At 36.2% G+C, this 22,577-nt stretch overlaps 1 protein-coding gene across 18 annotated transcripts in view; it reads left to right on the top strand.

Annotated features, from left to right (window-relative positions):
- MYCBP2 (MYC binding protein 2, E3 ubiquitin protein ligase) overlaps positions 1-22,577 on the top strand; it is a 270,681-nt gene that overhangs the window by 150,906 nt on the left and 97,198 nt on the right. For all 18 annotated transcript variants that reach the window (XR_003513823.1, XM_027557742.1, XM_027557733.1 and 15 more), the window contains 11 exons: positions 1,790-1,981; positions 4,121-4,327; positions 5,192-5,323; positions 7,339-7,517; positions 10,202-10,344; positions 11,753-11,853; positions 12,572-12,790; positions 18,450-18,675; positions 20,150-20,268; positions 20,912-20,999; positions 22,227-22,276. Coding sequence is in view for 17 of the 18 variants with exons in the window: in XM_027557742.1 (XP_027413543.1) it covers positions 1,790-1,981; positions 4,121-4,327; positions 5,192-5,323; positions 7,339-7,517; positions 10,202-10,344; positions 11,753-11,853; positions 12,572-12,790; positions 18,450-18,675; positions 20,150-20,268; positions 20,912-20,999; positions 22,227-22,276 (1,656 nt within the window). In the remaining variant the exon portion in view is untranslated. The remainder of the gene's footprint in view (positions 1-1,789; positions 1,982-4,120; positions 4,328-5,191; positions 5,324-7,338; positions 7,518-10,201; positions 10,345-11,752; positions 11,854-12,571; positions 12,791-18,449; positions 18,676-20,149; positions 20,269-20,911; positions 21,000-22,226; positions 22,277-22,577) is intronic.

Genomic DNA, 22,577 nt, shown 5'->3' with positions numbered 1-22,577 from the left:
AATAAAGTAAAAAATCAAGGTATGTAGACACACTGTGGTGACAAACTATGTAGAATATGTATGCAAAAACATACATATTTTGGAAGAGAATACTAGAAGTAAAGATAATGTTTGTGTGATAAAGTTATGGATAAGCTTTGTTTGTCTTTTGGGATTCCCTTTAGTGTTGCAGTGTTTTCCTTAAAAGTGTAGTAAAACTTCAAGCTTTTTAGAACTACTAACATTTGGTAATTATTGAAATTAATTGCATATTCACATATCTATTAATCTGTGACAATATATACTGATTAGTATATTTTGCTTTTTAATGGATAATATAGAATTCTACCATTTGGAAATAGCATAATATAATCAATCAATACTTTTCCTCTATATAAATATACTTAGATTTTCCCCAGTATTTCAATATTTTAAACAGTGCTGCTGAAAATATCATTGACTAAATTTTTATGCATATACACAGTGATTTTTCCAGAATAAATCTTAAAGTGTGGAAAAATTTTAAGTCAAGGAAAATATGTTAAGATTTTGCTACCAACTGCCAAAATGCCTTCTAGAAAGCTAATGTCAGCTTGCATGTCCCACCACTAGTGAATAAGAGTTCCCTTTTTCTAAAATTTTAGTGGCTAGTAATGTGCTTTTATATATATATATATATATATATATGTGTGTGTATATATATATATATCCTTTAACTAAAATACATTGACACTCTTGACTCCATGTTAAGATTTTATGGGAAGTTTCTTATATTACTCTTTTAATTACTACTTAGAAACTAAGTGGATGTAACTAGATAAATGCACTCCACGCATCCCCCATGCCCCACCCCGCAAAGAAAGCCCTTCTGGAGTACTGACTATGGAGTACTGTTGGGAATTGAGTTTTATCCAAAGTTAAGTTTCTGAGATGTTCCAGAAAGTAAAGATTTCGGAGAATGAAAGCCACGAAAACTTAATTACTTAAGATACTGACCTAAATGTTATGATAATTTTATTCAGAGATAGTAGAAATAACTTAAAGATTGAAGAATATCTCTAAGTGACTATTTTTAGCCCAAGATTGGACATTAATAAAGTATGAGAGAAAGATTGTGCATATTGTTGAGGGTGTTTCATCTTTTCTCCTTTTTCCTGGAAAAAAGTATTTTCCCATTGGTCTTTAATGGGACTAATTTCTTATTTTGAAGTTTTTCATTGGTAGGGGTGGAAATTTATTATCTTCACTTCTGAAATCAAATATAGTAAGAATTGTAAAACTGCACAATTTATTGTACAGTTCCATATTTTTGTCCCATACATGTACAGAAATAATTTTATTAGAAAACAGATCATATAGACTATTGCTCAATTGCTTTGCCTTTAAATCAGTAGTCATTATATTATTTCATACTGGGAATTATTTCATATCAGAAATAATTATCTCAGTTTGGAATCGTGTCCGGCAGAAATAGCTTTTTAAATAGGAAGAGGTTTTTTTTCTGTCATATATGATTGTTAGTGAAAAGTCAAATAAGAGGGTAAGTGAAAATGACTCAAGGTTAATAAAAGCACAAACATTTTGTAAATGTGTGGTACTTTTATGATATCTAGAGACTAATAATTTGAAAAAGGACTTATACATAAACAGTAGACATGGTGAGTCCACATACAGCTGGATGCATACATAGATGTAGACTCAAGTCTGGATTTTAACGGTGTCTTCTAGAAAACAATGTTGTGCAATTGAGTACTCAGGTGAAGGAAAATAAAGCAATTATCTGAGAACTTTTTCTTTTCATGTGTCACAGAATGAAGAGAATATCTCTGGGATGACAAGCTTCCGTGAAGTTCTGGAGAAAATGCTGGTAATTGTGGTGCTCCCCGTCAGAAACAGCCTGAGGAGAGAAAATGAGCTCTTCTCCTCCCACCTGGTCTCCAACACCTGCGGGTTGCTGGCCAGCATTGTCAGTGAACTGACTGCGTCTGCCCTGGGATCTGAGGTGAGGTTCTATTCTGATACTGGATAATGAGGACATGTTTCGGCGCTCCACATTGTTTCTTTTTTTTTTTTTTTTTCATATATTTTGGCTTAATAGAAACTAATTTTCGTCAAGAAAATAGTTTCAAGCTGGCTTGTCCTTTTTTTTTTAATTCCCCACCCCCACTTCCTTACACCTCCTCTCTGCTCTTGCTCACTTCCTCCCTCTCAGCAGTTAACCCAGGATGCTGCACTAATACAAAGTATACCTTTTCCCCTGAACTGCCTCATTGCACAACCCAGCACCAGGTCCTAGTGAAAGCAGAAGTAGTTCTCGTTGCTGGGTAGTGGGAAGTGGAAGTAGGACCACCAGTGATGAACATGCGGTGTGGAAAACGTGAAGAGGTGCAGACCTTAGCTCTGCTCCCTTGGTTAACCGTAGACAAACACATGCGTAAAATGGGAATAATAATAATTTTTATATTATCTTGTATATTATTATACAGGTTAAACAAACCTGTATCACAAAGGTTTTTTTTTAAATTGTTGTAAATTATATAACAAAAAATTTATCATTCTAGTCATGTTTATGTGTGCAGTTCAGTGGTATTAAGTGGAGTCACACTGTTGTACAGCCATTATTATCACAAAGTTTTTAAAGGCTCAAATACTAATATGTTTGAGAAAACTACATTGCAACATCTTTAAAGTACCTTTACATTTTTTTAAGTAATTATTTTTCAGCATTTCACTGCCCTACTCACTGTTTTATAATTCATCTAAATGTTTTGACTGAATTTGGTGAACGTTTCTATCTTTTCTCTGAAAAAGACAGTAGACATTGGTTTTACGTCATAATGTGAAGTACGTTGTATCATTCAAATGAATTTTTAATAACCATTATGTGCTCAGTGACCCCAAGTCTCTGGTTTCTTGCCAAGGAATGTCTTTTCTCTATTTTAATTTTATAATTCCTAGTCTTTACTTTTTCTTACTCTCAGATTTATTTAAGAGTCTATTTTCACTTGATCCATTCAGTCTACACTCATTACTGATTCAGAGTGAGAGGTAAGTCTTTAGGATTTCTAAATGATTACACACATCTGAGCAGATTTCAGTATCTCACCCTGGTTGAGGTGGTGAAGCCCTTGTCGGAACATTTTAATTTTCCTTTTCATTTGTTCATTCAGCCTGTGATAAACTTCCCTCCTGTACTATTATATACCTTGGATGAAAGTTTATAGTGTGTAGGTCCCCAGAATACATTGATTCCTCAGAAATTTACTATCTAGTATTCAATCTCCTATGAACTTACTGTTTTAATAGGAAAGCCCCAAATTTCAAGTGCCTAATTCACAACCTTGGGAGTTTCTAAAGGTCCTGACTTAGATATCCATGCTTTTTTCTTTCTCAGAGGAGTTTGTAATGCTTGCTGGAATCTTAAACTTAAATTTTTTCCTTTTGTAGCTCTTCCAAACTTCTGCAGCCAACTTAGAGCAGAAGCAGGCTTTATAATTAAAAAGATAGTTTTGAACCAAAAATAAATGCTTTGATCCTCCCTAATCAAAGTCTGTAATTAATGATGTAGTACTTGTGTGTATGTGTATTTTCCCATATTGACTACCAAGTTATTTTGATGTACATTAATGACATTCAGACTTAAGGCATAGAACATTTTCTGCAATGGAGTCTTAGCTTGAAACTCACAGATAAGAGGAAGGATGGTCTGACAGAAAAGAGGAACCTCAGTCCACCTCTTTCCTGAATATTCATCTATCCTAGAGTTCTGTGCAGCATAGTTTGAAAACTATTGGTCTGAAAAATATTGGTATCTCTTTGCAAAGTGAGTGATAATTTGTTCACATGTTACAACTGTGATAACTTACAAGTTTATAGTTCTGACATTATAAATAAAGTGAAATGTATAATTTGACTAAAAAGACACTGTCAGATAATATTGATTTGTGAATTTAGAGTGATATAGTCTGATTTTATTCTTGGTTAATCTCTTAATGGAATATACCTTTAGAGAGGTTTAAACCTCTTGTTAAAGGTAGGTTATTTTACTGAACTCCTTAGAAACTTTTGGATAGTTTTGTTAAATGCATGTTAGTAACACTTAGGTACAGACTACTGATATTTTTACTTTTGTCATTTATAGGTTGATGGCCTTAATTCTCTCCACTCTGTTAAAGCCAGTGCTAACCGATTCACAAAGACAAGTCAGGGGAGAAGTTGGAACACCGGGAATGGGTCCCCAGATGCCATCTGTTTTTCGGTAGACAAGCCTGGAATAGTTGTGGTTGGTTTTTCTGTCTATGGAGGAGGTGGAATTCATGAATATGAATTAGAGGTGTTGGTTGATGATGTAAGTGCCACTCTTAGTATGCGTTTTGGTGTGTGGGTTGTGTGTCAGGACATACATCATTATAATAGCGCAGTGGTCCAAATCCAAATAGTGCAGTTTAACAGATTAGTCATAGATGGGCAACGTTAGAGAAATTAAAAGGGAGCAATTTTTCTTGATTGTTTGTGTACCATTTGGATCGCTCCTGCTTCATGTTTTCTGCACTTCCAGGGAAGATTTTAAATGAAAATGAGAAATTATGTAACTAGGCCTCAGATTATAAATCTTGAGTAATTTCTTTCTTTCTTTTTTTTTTTTACTGTTATAATATTTCAGAAAACAAGAACAGTATTCAGACTGGTATTATTACCCCTATCGGTGATTAAGCAGTTTTGTTAAGAGTGCTAATGGATGATTAATAGTAAAGTGTGTTGTTGGTTGAATCAGCTTTATCTTGCTGTATCCACTATAGATTTTTTAAAGCACCTAAGTTTCATAAAGTTTTATTAAAATGAGACAAGTAGTATGTAAATTATTTGCTAATAAATAAGTCTGTCTGTATTTTGCTTCTCTTAAACAATTAATTCAGTTAATTATTTCCTTAAGCTCTATAATTACATATAGCATTCTGATGAAGAAGGGGAAATCATTTTAAGACAGATGAGAAAAGCCTATGTATGATATAATTTGTAGATAGTTTAGGAAATAAATACAAATGAATAGAGGACCAAAAATGTTTTCTTTAGTATATATGGATGAATACTAACGGATAATAATTTTATATGCAAGAAAATAGACTGCTTAAAAACAGTAATTGATTGTAAGTCAAAATTGTTCATTTAATGAAATTAAGAATATGTGTGGGCTTTGTTTTGTTTTAATTAGAGTGAGCATGCAGGGGATTCAACTCATTCTCACAGATGGACATCTCTAGAATTAGTCAAAGGAACTTACACAACAGATGATTCACCCAGTGATATAGCTGAAATCAGACTTGACAAAGTTGTTCCTTTAAAGGTAATTTTAACAATGTGTTTAGTTTGTAAATGGAATGTATTATTATGAATTTATGTAAAAACAATGGTAGAAAGTTTTTGTGGTGCTTTAAATACAGTACTGACTGTATTCCTAATGTGTACTGTATTGTATTCTACTTTTGCAAAAGGTTCTTAAAGTTAGATATACAGTGGAAAGTAGCTGTAGGTTTTGGAGTCAAATAAACCTAGCTTTCAGATACCTGCTTTTCCCAATATTAGCTCTGAGACTTTGGACATGTCATCATTTGCCCACTCTGAGACTGATCTATGGGTTGGGAAGGATAACACCGCCATTGTCACATTGTTCAGATTACATTAAGAAATGGAGAAGAATACTTGCCTCAGTGTCTAGCACAAGACTGAAACTCAGTAAATATTAGTTCCTATTTTTTCTTCTCTTATTGTGCGAGAACTCATTTAAAGAACAAGTGGTCTTAACAAATAGTGTTAACAATTTGTTATTATTAACAATATTATTATTATATATAACTTAATTTTATAGCAGTAAATAACTATTAGGAAAACAAATTTTGCTTCATATTAAAGTAATAATAGAGTAATTCTGAATCCAACCATAATAATCTTCATTACACAGCTGAGTTTTGGATGAGGTAACTTAATTAGTTACTTCATCAAAAAGATATATGATACTAAAAAATAAAAAAACATCATTATGAAGTTTATGTCTTGGATTGTTAGGCACCAGTATCTATATCATATTTTTTTTATACAAGTGAATCTTGTTTTGTCTTACAGATATTTTTTCCCATGTTTGCCTCTTTCTGTCTCTGAATGTCTCTCTTAAGATAAAAATATAATGAACTCCTTCTTGTATTTTTCCTATATTGAAAACAAGCTTAAAAGTTAAACTTATCAAAGGAAAATCTTAATTCATGTATTCGAAATCTTTTATTATGGCTAATATTCTTTACAGTGTGATTAAAAGCAGACACTATAGTTACACTGCCTGTATTTAAATCCTACTTCCATCACTATTTACTAGTTGTGTGACTTTGGGAAAATTATTTAACTTCTCTTACCACAGATTCCTCATCTGTGTAATAATGGTACTTAACCTTATCAGGCCATTTTAAGGATTAATTTAAGTAAATCACAAAAGCATTCTGTTAAATAGTAATCAGTAAGTGTTAATTATTACCCTGCTTGACTTACTGAAAACTCATTTAAGCAAATTGTGTATAAATATGACATTCTTTATACAGTTGGCCCTTGAACAATGTGGGAATTAGAGGTGTTGACCCTTCTCACAGTGGAAAATCCAAGTATAACTTACAGTCAGCCCTTTTTATACCTATCTGTGCTGGCTCTGCCAAAGCTATGGTTTTTCCAGTAATCATGGACAGATGTGAGAGTTGGGCCATAAAGAAGGCTGAGTGCCAAAGAACTGATGCTTTCAAACTGTGGTGCTGGAAAAGACTCTTGAGAGTCCCCTGGACAGCAAGGAGATCAAACCAGTCAATCCTAAAGGAAATCAACCCTGAATATTATCATTGGAAGGACTGATGTTGAAGCTGAAGCTCCAGTAGTTTGGCCACCTGATGCAAAGAGCCGACTCGTTGGAAAAGACCCTGATGCTGGGCAAGATTGAAGGCAGGAGGAGAAGGGCGCAGGAGAGGATAAGATGGTTGGATGGCATCACTGACTCGATGGACACGAATCTGAACAAACTCCGAGAGATAGGAAGGACAGAGGAGCCTGCTGCAGCCCATGGCGTTGCAGAGTCAGACACAGCTTAGCAACTTGAAGAAAACAAAAATGCTGGTTGCACGTGTTTTGATTCAGCCAGCCTCGGGTGGTGTAGTACTGCAGTATTTATTGTTGAAGAATATTCAGTGTAATAGACCCATGCAGCTCACACCGTGATGCTCAGGGCCAAGTGTATTTGCCCAGTTTACTACTAGGGTTCATTTTATATTAATATATCCTTGTACATTGTAAATAAGTATAAACATGCTTTACCTCTTTATCGTGAAGGAAAATGTTAAATACGCTGTGCGCTTGAGGAACTATGGAAGCCGCACAGCCAATGGAGATGGAGGAATGACCACGGTTCAGTGCCCTGATGGTGTGACGTTCACATTCAGTACATGCAGCTTGAGTAGTAATGGCACAAACCAAACCAGAGGACAGATTCCCCAGATACTCTACTACAGGTAGGTGTGTATAGAGTCAGGGAGCTAAGTACTCGACGGCAGCAGAACGTGTGCATTTTACTACCAAGGTACAAGAAGCTCAATGGGCGGTGATAATTAAATTGCACAGTGTATCTTCCTTGCACATGCTAATTTGTATAAGACGGTCTCATTTTAATGTATAAACTCAGTGTTTACTTTAAAATGTTCTTTGTCATTATTTTCTTAATATCTTTGAAATGTTTATGTACAGGGTATATATGCTTTTTGTTGTCCCTTTTATAGTTTTGTGGTCTGCATTTGTGGCCAAATTTTAATGGAATTTATTTATTTTAAATGCCAAAAGTTAATGAGGAAATCCACTCTGCCAAAGTGCTGTTGTTACCTTGATCCAGCTATCCTTTCTGCAGAATGTTTTGGTGTCTGTGAATCTAGTCCTTGCAGCCCTAGAGTATATAATAATGTATTTCTAATAATATGTTTAACAAAAACCATTCCTTATGTAAACTGTGAAAAACAGAATTACAATAATTTTGAGTTTAAAAAAACTTTTAAATATACATTTCTCACTGAGTCTACATTTTTCTTTTAACAATTTAGCTGGAACCATAGGTAGTAGTGAGTAGTATTTACCTCATTTGCCCTCAATCTGACTTGACAGCAAATCACTGAAGTTGCCCATAGGTTTCAGAGGCTTACTGCTTCCTTTTTCCTTCACAAACAATCTGGGGACACTGCCTTGGCAGTGAGGATCTGTCTTGAGGATCTTCTTTCTTTCTCTGTGTAAAATAGAATAGAAATAGTAGGCACAAATAGCTCTGTAGTGGCATGTTGCTGCTGAGACACAAAAGCTTTCTGGTCCTTTCACCGTAATGAAATCCCTTTTCTGTTACATAGCCTTACAACAAACAGTACATTTTTCTAAGTATAGGCAAGAAACCGTATCATGCGCTAAAGATAAAAAAGATGGAGAGTCCCTTAAAAGTATCTGCTATCCAGAGTTTATACCTTATACAAAATGCAGTGTTTATATTTTGATATTTTCCACAAAGATTTAAGTATCCTTAGCTTTCATTTTTAATTAGTTAAGTTTTAAAAGATTAAAATCACTTAACTGTGAAAGCCGTGTTGTTCTGATGTCTACCAAGTGTACGTCTCTAGCTCCTAGCTCCTCTAAGCCCTGGAATGAATATCCAGGCCCTTCTGAACTTCATCAGGGTGATGGTAAGGGAGATGGTGATTAGAGGTCCTGTGTCCTGAGCACTCCCTTTCTGCCATACAGTTCTCGCCCTGTGTCAGTTCAGCCAGTCCTTGCAGGAACTCCATGGGGTGTGCAATTTCCTATCCCTCCTTTACAAATGAGGGAACTGAGGCCTGGAGTGACTCAGTGACTTGCTGCAGTCACACTTTCAGCAAGCTATGGTCCTGGGATTTGTAGCCAGGAGACTGGACTACAAGTGACCTACCTTTAACCACCATACCACATACACATCCTCTCTAAGGCTGGCTAACAGGCATCTTGGTGAAACTCCTCCCCATCCACAGGTCCCCATCCAGTGTTCCTCCCCATCCACAGGTATAGTAGACACCTGGGGGGCATTCTTGATGTCTGTCTTACCCTCACACTTTGCATCAGTAAGTCTTGGCCTAAATCTGACCTTTTCTAGCACTCCTATAATTAACATCGAGCCTAAGCCGTCTCCACCCCGACTTGAGTAAGCACCTGGATAACTGAATTCGAGAGGAACTAGCCTCTAAACTGGAGAAGGAAATGGCAACCCACTCCAGTGTTCTTGCCTGGAGAATCCCAGAGACGAGGGAGCCTGGTGGGCTGCTGTCTATGGGGTAGCACAGAGTCGGACACAACTGAAGCGACTTAGCAGCAGCAGCAGCAGCAGCCTCTAAACCAGTCTCTCTCTTTTCACTGAGCTCTCTTACACTCTGTCTTACACCATGCAGCCAGAGTGACCTCAGCGAAATATAAATCCTGTCGAGTTTTTAGGTGAGGCCTTGCTCATCTTCCCCTCGTCGCTTCCCTTTCCCTGCTGCTGCTAAGTCACTTCAGTCGTGTCCGACTCTGTGTGACCTCATAGACAGCAGCCACCCGGCTTCCCCGTCCCTGGGATTCTCCAGGCAAGAACACTGGAGTGGGTTGCCATTTCCTTCTCCAATGCATGAAAGTGAAAAGTGAAAGGGAAGTCGCTCAGTCGTGTCCAACTCTTAGCAACCCCATGGACTGCAGCCTTCCAGGATAAAATGTAAAGTCTTTACTCATGTGATCTGTCTCTTATTTACCTTACCCACCTGACACCCTTTACTCTTTCTCCTTTCATTCTAGTCACACTTGTCTTCATTCTATTCCTTGATCTCACCCATCTTGTTCCTATCTGAACCTTCATCTTACTGTTCTTTTGGCCTGACGGCTCTTCTCCCAGCTCCTCCAGGTCTTTTTTAGAAAACACAGTTCAGGCCTTTGCTTAAGTAGTGGTCTGTCATGATGTTATTTACTTTAAAAAAAATACAATAATTTTAAGCTCTTATGTGGCTTTTTCTTTGATGCCCTATTATGCCTTGAAACTATGTAGTTATACATTTACTATTTTTTAACTTTAACTTTTTAAACTTGTGATCCAGATGTGATTCCTAGAGTTAGATCATGTTTTACCCACTATGTAAAATGATGTCATGTGTTACTCATGTTACAGGAGTGAATTTGATGGAGATTTACAATCCCAACTTCTAAGTAAAGCCAATGAAGAAGATAAAAACTGTAGCAGAGCTCTCTCTGTGGTAAGCACTGTTGTTCGAGCTGCAAAAGACCTCTTGCACAGAGCTCTTGCTGTGGACGGTAAGATTTTTTTTTTTACTTCCTTAATAGTCACATTTTAGATTCTTTATTCTCCAACTTACATGCAGAGTTACTAAAGAAGAACTACCTTGTAAAATCCCAGAGGGATCCCTTATGGGTCTGCACATATACATATGTTCATTTTGGATCAGCCATGCTCTCCATACACTAATGCAAAGTTTGTTAGAATGTTCCAAAGCAGTTATTTTACACTAGTTTTCTGAGTCAGCCCATTAAGAGGAAAACTCTTAATTGAGTCTCTGCTTCTTTTAGTAGTTTAAAAAGCAATTTTTTGTTTTCCACTTTAGACCTGGTTTTCTTTCTGTAATAGCATCACCATGCATCCAAAGGTCTGGGCAACCCCAAATGTCTTTCCAGATTCACTTATCTAAATTGAGTTTTGCAAGTTCTTCCCCTGAAAACTCTCCAGTTTCTCTTCTCTCTATCTGTTCTCCTATAGTTCAGGCTACCGTGGTTCAAGCACACATATTCTTTTTCATGAGTGGATAACATCCTAATAATCACCCTGCCACCTTTTCCCCACTGCCACACTGCAGCAGAGTTAACATTTACAAAAACCTTACTGTTCACTATAACACTTGTTCCTAAATATAGCTGTATGTCAAAATCACGTGAGAAACTTGCTGAAAATAAAGAGTATTTGGTCTATCCAAACCAGTAGCTTAGGCTGGACAAGGAAACTATATTTTTTACCTCAATGCCCAGCCTGTTCTGATGCAACAGCAGATGTAGAAAAAAATATCTAGAAATGATTGACCCTTAATAGAAAGGTCTTCAACTTATCTTCCTAGCACCATGCTCATGGAACAATAAAATGTCCATCAGCAAAAGTGCTTTCCTTGGGAAACATAGAAGGCAATGTAGCTAATAACAGCAAACATTTTTGGAGTATTTACTATGTCTGCAGGCATTCTTTAAGCATTTTACAGGTGTTAACTCACTGAATCATCACAACATCTGATGAGGGAAGTATGTTATCCTCCATTACAGTTGAGTGACCTGCACACAAAGATTATGTTATTTGCCCAGCTTCAGACATGTAGCCATGTATGGCACCAAGAGTACTGGTTTAACATCAGGACTGTAACCCTGAGTTCTAATTCCGGTTCTGTCGTTTTACAGATACATGATTTTGGATAAGGTACTTACTTAAACACTATGTGCCTCGGTTTCCACTTCTAAACAAGGGGCGATAATAAAGAACCTTATTGTAAGGATTAATGGAGATAATGTGTGTAGAGCCCTTAGAATAGTGCCAGGTCCTTGATAAGTACTTGGTCAATGTCAACTATAATTTTACTCAAGGAATTAGAATATAGGTTTAGTACAGTTGTATATATGTTACAGTGAAATTGCTTTCTAACTGTAGTGTTAATGCCTTTTTTAGCTGATGACATTCCAGAACTGCTTAGCTCTTCCAGTCTGTTTTCCATGCTGCTTCCCCTTATTATAGCCTACATAGGACCAGTAGCTGCTGCTATTCCTAAGGTGTGTGATTCAATTCTCTAACTTTGAACCTTTTTTTGGTAAATGTAATTTTATTTAGACTTTGTGTCTTTCCTTTAAAAATAATCTTTCAGGCATCTGGGTTACAGATAACAAGTAGATAGACATGTAAATGGTAGAAATTAGTTAAATAACTAACTCTCTGATCTTAGTATCACTTACTAGTTTACTTTGTAGTAGTATTGTTTTGTGATAGTATTATTTTGTAATAGTATTGTTTATTGGCTTTACATTTGAAGAACTTGGAGATAAGAAATATATTTTAGAATATGATATGTAAGGGAAGCTTAAGTTAACTAAGACCTTTAAAATTTATAATGTTGATACCAAACCTCCATTTTGTATAAAAATAGCAATGTAAAAAGGTTGTTAAATTGTGAAATATTCAAGACATGGAAGAAATGATAAACTACTGATCCTTTGGCATAATAAATTTTGAGTAAAACCTAACTTATTGCAGATCACAGAAAGGCAGAAGGGTTTAAATATATAAACTTGGTTATATTCATGTAACACCTAAGACTTTTAAGCTAAATCTTTTTTTCCCATAGTACAAATTTCTCTTTGAGTGAAAATGTAACTAGAAGAAACTCTAAATGGAAATTCTTAATAATAAGAATAATCAACAATTACAGTAATTAATAACTTTAAAGCAACTTTCACACTTATTATCTCACTTAATCATTCTTTTTTATACTAGGTGGCTGTAGAAGTCTTTGGACTTGTCCAACAGTTACTTCCTTCAGTTGCCATTCTGAATCAGAAGTATGCACCCCCTGCCTTCAATCCTAATCAGTCAACAGATAGTACCACAGGAAATCAGCCTGAACAAGGCTTGTCTGCCTGTACGACCTCTAATCACTATGCTGTCATAGAGAGCGAGCACCCCTATAAGCCTGCATGTGTCATGCACTACAAGGTGGGCACTGATTCCTAGGAACCGTTTAAACTTAAAACTTGATTTGATGTTCTATATTGATTTTTGACTTCCCTGGTGGCTCAGACCGTAAAGCGTCTGTTTACGACACGGGAGACCTGGGTTCAATCCCTGGGTTGGGAAGATCCCTTGGAGAAGGAAATGGCAATCCACTCCAGTACTATTGCCTGGAAAATCCCATGGACAGAGGAGCCTGGTAGTCTACAGTTGATGGGGTCGCAAAGAGTCAGACACGACTGAGCGACTTCATGTTCATGTTCATGTTCATTGATTTCTTAAAGGATACTTAACCTCTGTTCAGAAGTGTAACTTCTATGCATAGAAAATCAGCAGGTGGTTAGACACTGTCAAGCACACAAAAGGGTTTAAGACAGAATTTTTACTGTTAAATAGTACACTTTTATGGGGTTTATGAAACTTATTTTCATATCTTTTTGTAAGTACAAGGCTGTGTGTAATGCTCAACTGCATATTGTTTATCATAATAATGGATATAAGCATTAACATTTAAAAATCACATATTTGGGGACGTTCCTGGTGGTCCAGTCATTGAGACTTTGCCTTCCAGTGCAGGGTCGCGGGTTCGATACCTGGTCGGGGAGCTAGAAACCCACATGTGTCAGGGTCAAAAAAAAAAGGCATTAAAAAACAGAAGGAATACTGTAACAAATTCAATAAAAACTTTAAAAAATAATAAACGAAAATCAACTTTTTTGGACTGATGTTAGCTATACCACAGCCTGATCTCTGAAAATTTATATACCCAGTGCAGGATTTATAATACTACACATAATGTTAAAATGTACATATAAAATATTTAAATGTTTTTATAGAGTATTCAAAATCCTATTCCTTGCTTTCTAAATTGTATCATTTAAGGGGGAGAAAGAGAATTTGTCCACTTAATTTAATTATAAGTTTACGTTTTGGTACTCAGTCACTCAGTCATGTCCAGTTCTTTGTGACCTCAAGGACTATAACCTGCCAGGCTCCTCTGCCCATGGAATTTTCCAGGCAAAAACACTGGAATGGGTTGCCACTTCCTGCACCAAGGGATCTTCCCAACCCAGGGACTGAACCCACGTCTCTTGCATCTCTTGCATTGGCAGATGTATTCTTTACCATTTGTAAAATATTCAGCTCTTTGTTGTAGAATGTGGTAAACATATGAAAAGATGCACCAGTATAGTGTAGCCCATTTGTGCATCATCCCAGTCGCCAGTTATAAACTATTGGTCAAACTCTTTTATTTATTCCCCACTCTCTTTGTCCCTTCTCATATTATATTAAGGGCTTCTCAGGTGGTTCATTGGTAAAATATCTGCCTGACAATGCAGGAGATGTGGGTTTGATCCCTGGGTCAGGAAGATCCCCTTGAGGAGGAAATGGTAACCCAGTCCAGTATTCTTGCCTGGGAAATCCCATATACAGAGGGCTACAGTCCATTGGGTTGCAAAAGAGTCACACGTGACTTAGTGACTAAACAACAATATAGTTTTAAAGCATATTCATGGATTTTTTTGTATCTCTAAAAATATAAGGACCTGTAAAAAATAATGTCATTGTCACACTTTAAAAAAACTAATAATGCCTTCATGTTATTGCATATGTACATTTTTAAATATTTGAATTAGAATCCAAATGAGATTCATACATTATGATTGGTTGTGTTTCTTAAGTCTCTTTTACTAGTGTTCCCCTCCATCTCTCTGTTTTTTGTTTCCTTGAATTTTATTTAAGAAATTGGACTGTTTTTTTGATAGACTCCTCCTGAGTCCTTTAGAGACACGCCCTGTAGTCATTCATAGCATCCTCACGTCTGGTGTAAGATGTTACAGGCTCTGGTATAAGATGTTATAAGAGGCTTACACATTTCTGCCTCAAGTCTGAAACCTGCGATTTTTTCAAAGTGCTGTGGTTTGAACATTTGCCATTTTTCCCATCTGTGTTCATAGAATTTTTTTAAACCCAGACTGGGCTTCCCTGGTGGCTCAGCAGTAAAAAATCTTCCAGCAGTGCAGGTGCCTCAGGAGATACAGGTTCAATCCCTGGATCAGGAAGATCCCATGGAGAAGGAAATGGCAACCCACTCCAGTGTTCTTGCTGGGAGAATCCCATGGACAGAGAAGCCTGGTGGGCTACACAGTTCATGGGGTCGCAGAGAGTCAGACACAACTGAAGTGACTTAGCACGAATGCACAGGATCCTCTCAGGTTCAAACATGCATTTAGTTGTTAGGCCACTTCTGTCTTTTTAATCTGAAATAGTTCCTCAGCCTCTCTTCATCTTTTATGATATTGGTGTTTTTGAAGAACACAATCAGTGGTTTTGTAAAAAAATATTATTTTATTTGTATTTCATTGATAGTTTTTTAATGATTAGATTCAGGTTGTGCATTTTGGGTGGCAACCTGTCGTGTTCTCCTCAGTGTATCCCATCAGGAAGTACTTCAGTTCAGTTCAATTGCTCAGTCGTGTCTGACTCTTTGCGACCCCATGAATCACAGCACACCAGGCCTCACTGTCCATCACCAACTCCCGGAGTTCACTCAGACTCATGTCCATCGAGTCAGTGATGTCATTCAGCCATCTCATCCTCTGTCGTCCCCTTCTCCTCCTGACCCCAATCTCTCCCAGCATCAGAGTCTTTTCCAGTGAGTCAACTCTTCGCATGAGGTGGCCAAAGTACTGGAGTTTCAGCTTTAGCATCATTCCCTCCAAAGAACACCCAGGACTGATCTCCTTCAGAATGGACTGGTTGGATCTCCTTGCAGTCCAAGGGACTCTCAAGAGTCTTCTCCAACACCACAGTTCAAAAGCATCAATTCTTCAGTGCTCAGCTTTCTTCACAGTCCAATTCTCACATCCATACATGACCACAGGAAAAACCATAGCCTTGACTAGACGAACCTTTGTTGGCAAAGTAATGTCTCTGCTTTTCAATATGCTATACTTAGTCACTTGATTAAGGTGACAGTTCCACCAAAAAAAAGCATCTTTTTTTTTCCTTTGAAAATGTCTATGGGTAAATATCCATGGGTTAGAGATTGTGTAAAAAATACTGTCTTTCAACAGATTCCAGCACCCTTTGGTTATTCTAGGGCTTCCCTTGTGGCTCAGACAGTAAAGCTATCTGTAATGTAGGTCTATGTGTCTGTCTATCTGTAATGCAGGTGACCTGGGTTTGATCCCTGGATTGGGAAGATCCCCTGGAGGAGGAAATGGCAGCCCACTCCAGTATTCTTGCCTGGAAAATCCCATGGACAGAGAAGCCTAGTGGGTTACTGTCCATGGGGTTGCAAAGTGTCAGACACGACTGAGCGACTTCACTTTCACTTTGGTTATTCTTACCCAAATCATTTATTGGTATGGTGGTTGCAAGATGGTGGTTTTCTAATTCTGTTTTTCCTCCCTGCTGGTGTTCTGTTATAAAGAAGAGTTTCTCACCCCTTCTACTTTAAAAAGTGTAGTCATTTATATATTTATTTCATGTGTTCATACCAGTATGTACTCAGAGATTCTCTTTTTGCTCAGCGTTACAATCTTTTGCTGTCATTCAGTTTGATGCTCAAATTTCAATTGATTTGGTCAGGGGAATTCTGTTCAAACTAGATTCTGTGTCCTTTTCCTGTGTTTTCATCAGCTTTTGAGCACTTCTTACTAATTCCAGTCAAAACCGCTGAGGTATTGTCTTCATACCATTTTCGTTTATGTATGCCACTATAAAAATTAAAAATACTACATAAAATAAAGTTTCTTTGCAATGTTTTTTATATTAACCCTACTAACATTAATATAATCAAAGTACTTTATTCAGAAGTTGTTTGGAGTAGTTCACTATATATATATGTGTGTAGGTGGCTATATGATTAATATAAAGTTAGTCTTGTTTATTTTTACTTAATTTTTATGAGTTTTTTCCCTGCCCCACTTGATTTAATATTAGTTTTAAACTATGTAAAATACTAATATAGCTACAGATATAAAATTAAGTAAAGCGACATCCTCAGAATTATAAGTCCTTTTCCTTCTGGGCTTCTGCCTTACTCTAGTAAGTATCATGGTTTATCCTTACTGCATTCTTTTTTGGAAAAAAAATCATAAAGATTGATTTAGATGTAGTCTTATTTTCCTTCTTTGTTTAAAAAAATAGCACACTGTATATACTACTTTGTACTTTGCTTTTTAAAAGTAACACTGTGTAAAAATCTCTCCGTATCCATTTATATAGATCATCCTCATTCCTTTTTACAACTTCATAGTGCTCCAGTGTTGTCAAGGTGTATCATAGTCTTTGAGCTAGTCTAATGTGTGAGCATCTGGGGTGTTTTCATTTTTTTTTTTTTTTTTTGCAATGAATAAACTGGGCATATGGGCATTTTTTTGTTTGTTTTTGTTTCCATATTGTTAGAGGCATATCTTCAAACTATACTTCTAGAAGTAGGATTGCTGGGTTAAGCAAAGAATGGGGAGCCTTGTGCTCGGTATATCTGGAATTGCTGATTCAGACGGTGAGTGTAGTTTTGCTAGATGTTGACACTTCCCTTCCATTGAAGTTATGGCTTTTTGTGTCCCACCAACAACATATGGGAATGCTTATTTTCTCATGGCCTCCCCCAAGGAGTATGTGTTTAAATTTGGGAGCTTTTGCCAATACAATGGGAAGAATGTTGGGAAAATGGTGCCTCAGTTTAGTTTTAATTTACATTTATGTTACTGTGAACTACGTTGAGCTTTTTATTTAAGGATTATAAAAAAATCCTTTACTAAATATAGTCTAATTTTTTTTAGATTAATATCATACTTGGGAAATTTCTTAAGGTTTATGTCATGTCCTACAACCAATTCATATTTTACTACTTGACATGGTCCTGCTTAACTGTAATTTTACTACAATTACAGAATTCCTTCTGCTATGATGATGACAGAAACTGTAAAATGGCCTTAAAAATACATGTAATTATGTGCCATCATAAACTCTTGCATACAGTAAAATTTTAGGATAGAAGACTATAAAAATCAAGGCTTTTATCAAATGTATAAGTGTGTGTGTTTATATTCTCATAATATTTGAAGTTGCAAAGTTTTTTTGGTTAATGAGAAGAAGCATTTGTATTAGGTACTATGAATGGTAGATAACCTAAAAGTAACTAAAACCTTACATTTTAATGATTTATTCATTTCCATCAGTGTATCTTTATATTTTACCTGTCCAATTACATTGTCAGTTACCTACCTATATTCCTTAAATGCATACTGACTGAAATGGAAAATTTATTATGTAAATAAGCTCTTTTACAGGAAAATCAGATAGTTTATTTTTTTTTCCAGAAATTAAGCAGTTTTGTAATTGTTTTTTTAATGATATCAGTATATACTTAGACACAATGCAGTATCAACCACATATTAGAAAACAATAGATATTACAGCGGGACAGCAGAGACAGTTCATACTGACCATTAATACCTTGGTTTCTGATCACTTAATTCTTAAAATTTTACAGTATTAATTCCTTACTTAACATTAATGTTACGGTAAGTTGAAGGCATCATCTTTCCAGTATGATGTCCTACTTCTAAACTAGACCAGAAGCTAAAATCTGATTCTTCTTATGTGAGTGGCCTTTTGTCTGTTGACTTCAGGTGACATTCCCAGAGTGCGTGCGGTGGATGACACTCGAGTTTGACCCTCAGTGTGGCACTGCACAGTCGGAAGACGTCCTCCGTTTGTTGATCCCCGTTAGAACTGTTCAGAATTCAGGATATGGACCAAAGTTGACAGCTGTTCATGAAAATCTGAATTCCTGGATAGAACTAAAGAAATTTTCAGGGTCCTCTGGGTGGCCTACTATGGTGTTAGTGTTACCAGGTAAGTTTTTTTTTTTTTTTTTGGTCTCATTTTGTTTTATATGGTAAAATACATGCATTTATAAGAATTATGTTTAGTAAAGATACACTATTGAAAATGTTTATTTAATTTTCAGAAGAATGTCTTCAAGACCTACTCTGTATCTAGATTGCAGTTTATTAGTGAAGACTCTCTGGGCACTGGGCATAACATGACCAAGGTTTAGACAAGAGACTGTTCTGAGGATCTTGTGAGAAAAGATTAGCTTGTCCAAAGAAAGTGTGTCAGTCACTCAGTTGTATCCGACTCTTTGCGACCCCATTGACTGTAGCCCTCCAGGCTCCTCTGTCCATGGAGTTCTCCAGCGAAGAGTACTGGAGTGGGTTGCCATGCCCTCTCTGGGGGATCATCCCGACCTAGGGACTGAACCCAGGTCTCCTGCAATGCAGGCAGATTCTTTACTGTCTGAGCCGCCAGGGAAGCTTGACCAAAGCAGAGAGTTAATACTGAGGCCAAACTATAGAAAAAGTTGGATTAGGTGTTTATTTTCCCAGTAAGTGTTGAGTTTTAAAAAGTTGCTGAGGACTTCTTTATTTCAAGAGAGCTAGTGACCCATGGAGCCCACTAAGTTATGTAAAGCTTTGTTTTCAAGCTTGAAGAGTATTTGTGGCCAGGTGGGTGCCACAGATTTGTTATTATAGTCTGTTGTTTTTTTAACCACTTAACCATAAGTTAAGTGATCCCGTGATCTTGCAAACTGAGAGCCAGTTCGAATTCAGAAACTTCTTTCTTCTGATGTGACCTGCCGTGTTTGTTTGTGAAGAGATCAAAGCCAGATTCCAGCTTAGAAAAAAGGCTAACCCGGGTCACCTCAGTTGGAGAAGGAAATGGCAACCCATTGCAGTATTCTTGCTAGGAAAATCCCATGGACAGAGGTGCCTGGTGGGCTACAGTCCATGGGGTCACAAAGAGTTGGACATGACTGAGCTACTTACACATACAGGTCACTTCAGTAATTGACAGATAATTGACAATGATTGCTCATGTAACTTACTTAGGACATGTGATTAAGGAGAATTAAATCATAAAGAAAAATAACAACCTGGTATGGTTTTATTGTTTCTAGTGTTGTTTTTAGCACAATTTTGTTCAAGTAAATGTAGAAACCCCAAAACCAAATACATTATTTAGTGCATGTGTGTTCAAGTCATGTCCGACTCTTTTGCGACCCCATGGACTATAGTCCAACAGGTTTCTCTGTCCATGGGATTTTCCAGGCAAGAATACTGGAGTGGTTGCCATTTCCTTCTCCAGATCTTCCCTACCCAGGGATCAAATCCACATCTCTTACAGCACCTGCATTGGCAGACGAATTCTTTACCACTGCGCCACCCGGGAAGCCTGATTTGTATTGCTACCTATCTTGAGATGGATAAAAGGAGACTTGAATAAAGTTGTTTCAGATTTTGAACTCAGTGTTAGTTTTTTTTCTTAGGGAATGAGGCCCTTTTTTCATTGGAGACTGCATCAGATTATGTGAAAGATGACAAAGCTTCTTTCTATGGTTTCAAATGTTTTGCAATTGGATATGAGTTTAGCCCTGGACCTGATGAGGTGAGAATGAATTATCTTCTTATTCTGTTAAGGAAGATTGTGTTTCTGAGGGCTACTATTGACTTGAATTGTGTTTGCTGTCTATATTTAAGAAGCCTGAAATTTTATTTTAAGCTAGGGTGTATAATCTATTTTGTAGTTTAATTTTGTACAAATTAATTGTGTCTGGTATTACTGTTTTTAATATGTGGAGAGATCAGAGTCTGTGCAGCATGACCCAGCCTTTAAAGATGTAGTATAATCCTGCCTGTTCCACACCTGGTTGGTGACTGTACCTTTCTGAGTGATTTTTGTAAGCTGATTTCACAAAGGCACTAACTTAATATCTGTCGTAAAGATTTCCAGTAGTACTGTTTAAAAAAAAAAGTTAAGGTGAAACAGTGATCATGTTCCATCAAAGTAATAAATGAAAAATCCTTTGGACTATGAGCTGTTGGTCTGAAACAGTATAACCAATGTGAGACATAATATTGAATCTCTTACACTCTTAATTAACCATTAGCTGCTAATACATGCTTTCTTTTTGTTTCAAATGTTATGCTGGAATGCAAGTCACATTTTTTTGATAATCCACATCATCTCTCAAAAATTGCGTCTTCCAAACAGTTTTTACAGCATCTGATTTTTTTTTTCAATTCTCCAGGGAGTCATTCAGTTGGAAAAAGAACTAGCTAATCTTGGTGGGGTTTGTGCAGCAGCTTTGATGAAAAAGGATCTAGCACTTCCTATTGGTAAGTGTGATCTTGTACTAGGTATTTATGATTTTTAAAAAAGTTACAAAATTACGAATAGAATGTCTATTAAAAAACATCCTGAAAATAGTTTAGCAAAATGAATTTAACAGTCACATATATTCATGGGCAGCTGCTTACTATACTAAAGACAATGAGACATTTGTGTTCTATTCATGTGAGGGAAATTGCTACAACCTCTTTGAAGGAAATTCGTCAATAACTTCAAATTTTATATAAATATACCTTTTGATATAGCATTTTTATACATATTTTCACAAATACTCAAAAACGTACATTATAAGATAGATTAATTTATCAATACTTGTGGTTATAAAACCTAGGAGCAACCAAAATGTTTGTCAGTTGGGAACTGTTCAATCAGCGATGGTACATCTATACAAAACAGATGTAAGTAGCTGTTAAATACAGTGACAGAAAAGTAAACCTATATGTCCAGGCCAAGAAAGGCGTCCAGATTATATAATTATATGATGTTCATTGTTTTGAACATCATATTGTATATATATATATATGTAAATAGATGTGTATGTTCCCATGTATGTAGGCTGACACATACATGCATACAATGATTATTTGCATACAAAGTTTTTAGAACAATACATAGGAAACTGTTGATACTGTATCTTTGAAAGGGGATGGTGGCAGAAATTTTCATTCTGCACTTCTGTATAATTCAAATATTTCCCTTTGAACATGTATCACTTTGGTTATAATATTTTATAAGTTCATTAAGCTATCAGAAAATTCAATAAATGTTCTACATCAAGCAGTAAAGCAGAAAATGTTTAGAGAATACAGTCACTATCTTGGGCTTTCCTGTCAGTAACTGTTGTTTACTAAAGATGAAGTTCTTCTGTAATATAACTGAAAAAGAAAGACTCAGGTTCTGAATAATCAGTTTTCCTCTTTTTTTCTTAGATAAATACACTAAAGTAAAAATATACATTTGTGTATATAAATGTAATATGTGTCTTTTGATACACTTGATGAGTGCTTTTTTTAGTATTGTGTTGAGAATTACAGCTTATATTCACACTGAAAATAAGCATTTTAAAATTTAAACCACTGAGATTTATCCATAATGATAATAGTTCTCTTCAATTTGGAATATCAATTTTTGGAGAACATGTAATGAATGCAGAAGACTAGAAAGTTAAATGAAACATTGATATATTTTGGTAAACCTTTTCATTTACATACCAGGTAATGAATTAGAGGAGGATCTTGAAATTCTTGAAGAGGCTGCTTTACAGGTATTGTCTTCAATAATTATAAGGATAAACTTTGTACATTAATTTTAAGCCAAATTTTCACTCAAATCAACCTTGTTTTTCTTGAGCATAGCACTCATTCATTGAGTATTTCATTCTACAATTGACAGTTATAAAGATAAATAACTCATAATTGCTCCCCTTGATGGAATCAACCCCTGTATGAGCCCTTACTGAACTGCACGGTGGGTGTTGACTCTGGAGTGAGATGTAAGCCCTGCTGGAGGAAGAAGAGCTACCAAGGGCCCACAGGAGGGTTTTGTCCAGGGGTGGACATTGAAAT

This window comes from Bos indicus x Bos taurus, chromosome 12 (assembly GCF_003369695.1).
Source record: "Bos indicus x Bos taurus breed Angus x Brahman F1 hybrid chromosome 12, Bos_hybrid_MaternalHap_v2.0, whole genome shotgun sequence".
In the NCBI taxonomy this organism is placed as follows: Eukaryota; Metazoa; Chordata; class Mammalia; order Artiodactyla; family Bovidae; genus Bos; species Bos indicus x Bos taurus.
This window is presented reverse-complemented; position numbering and strand designations above follow the sequence as displayed.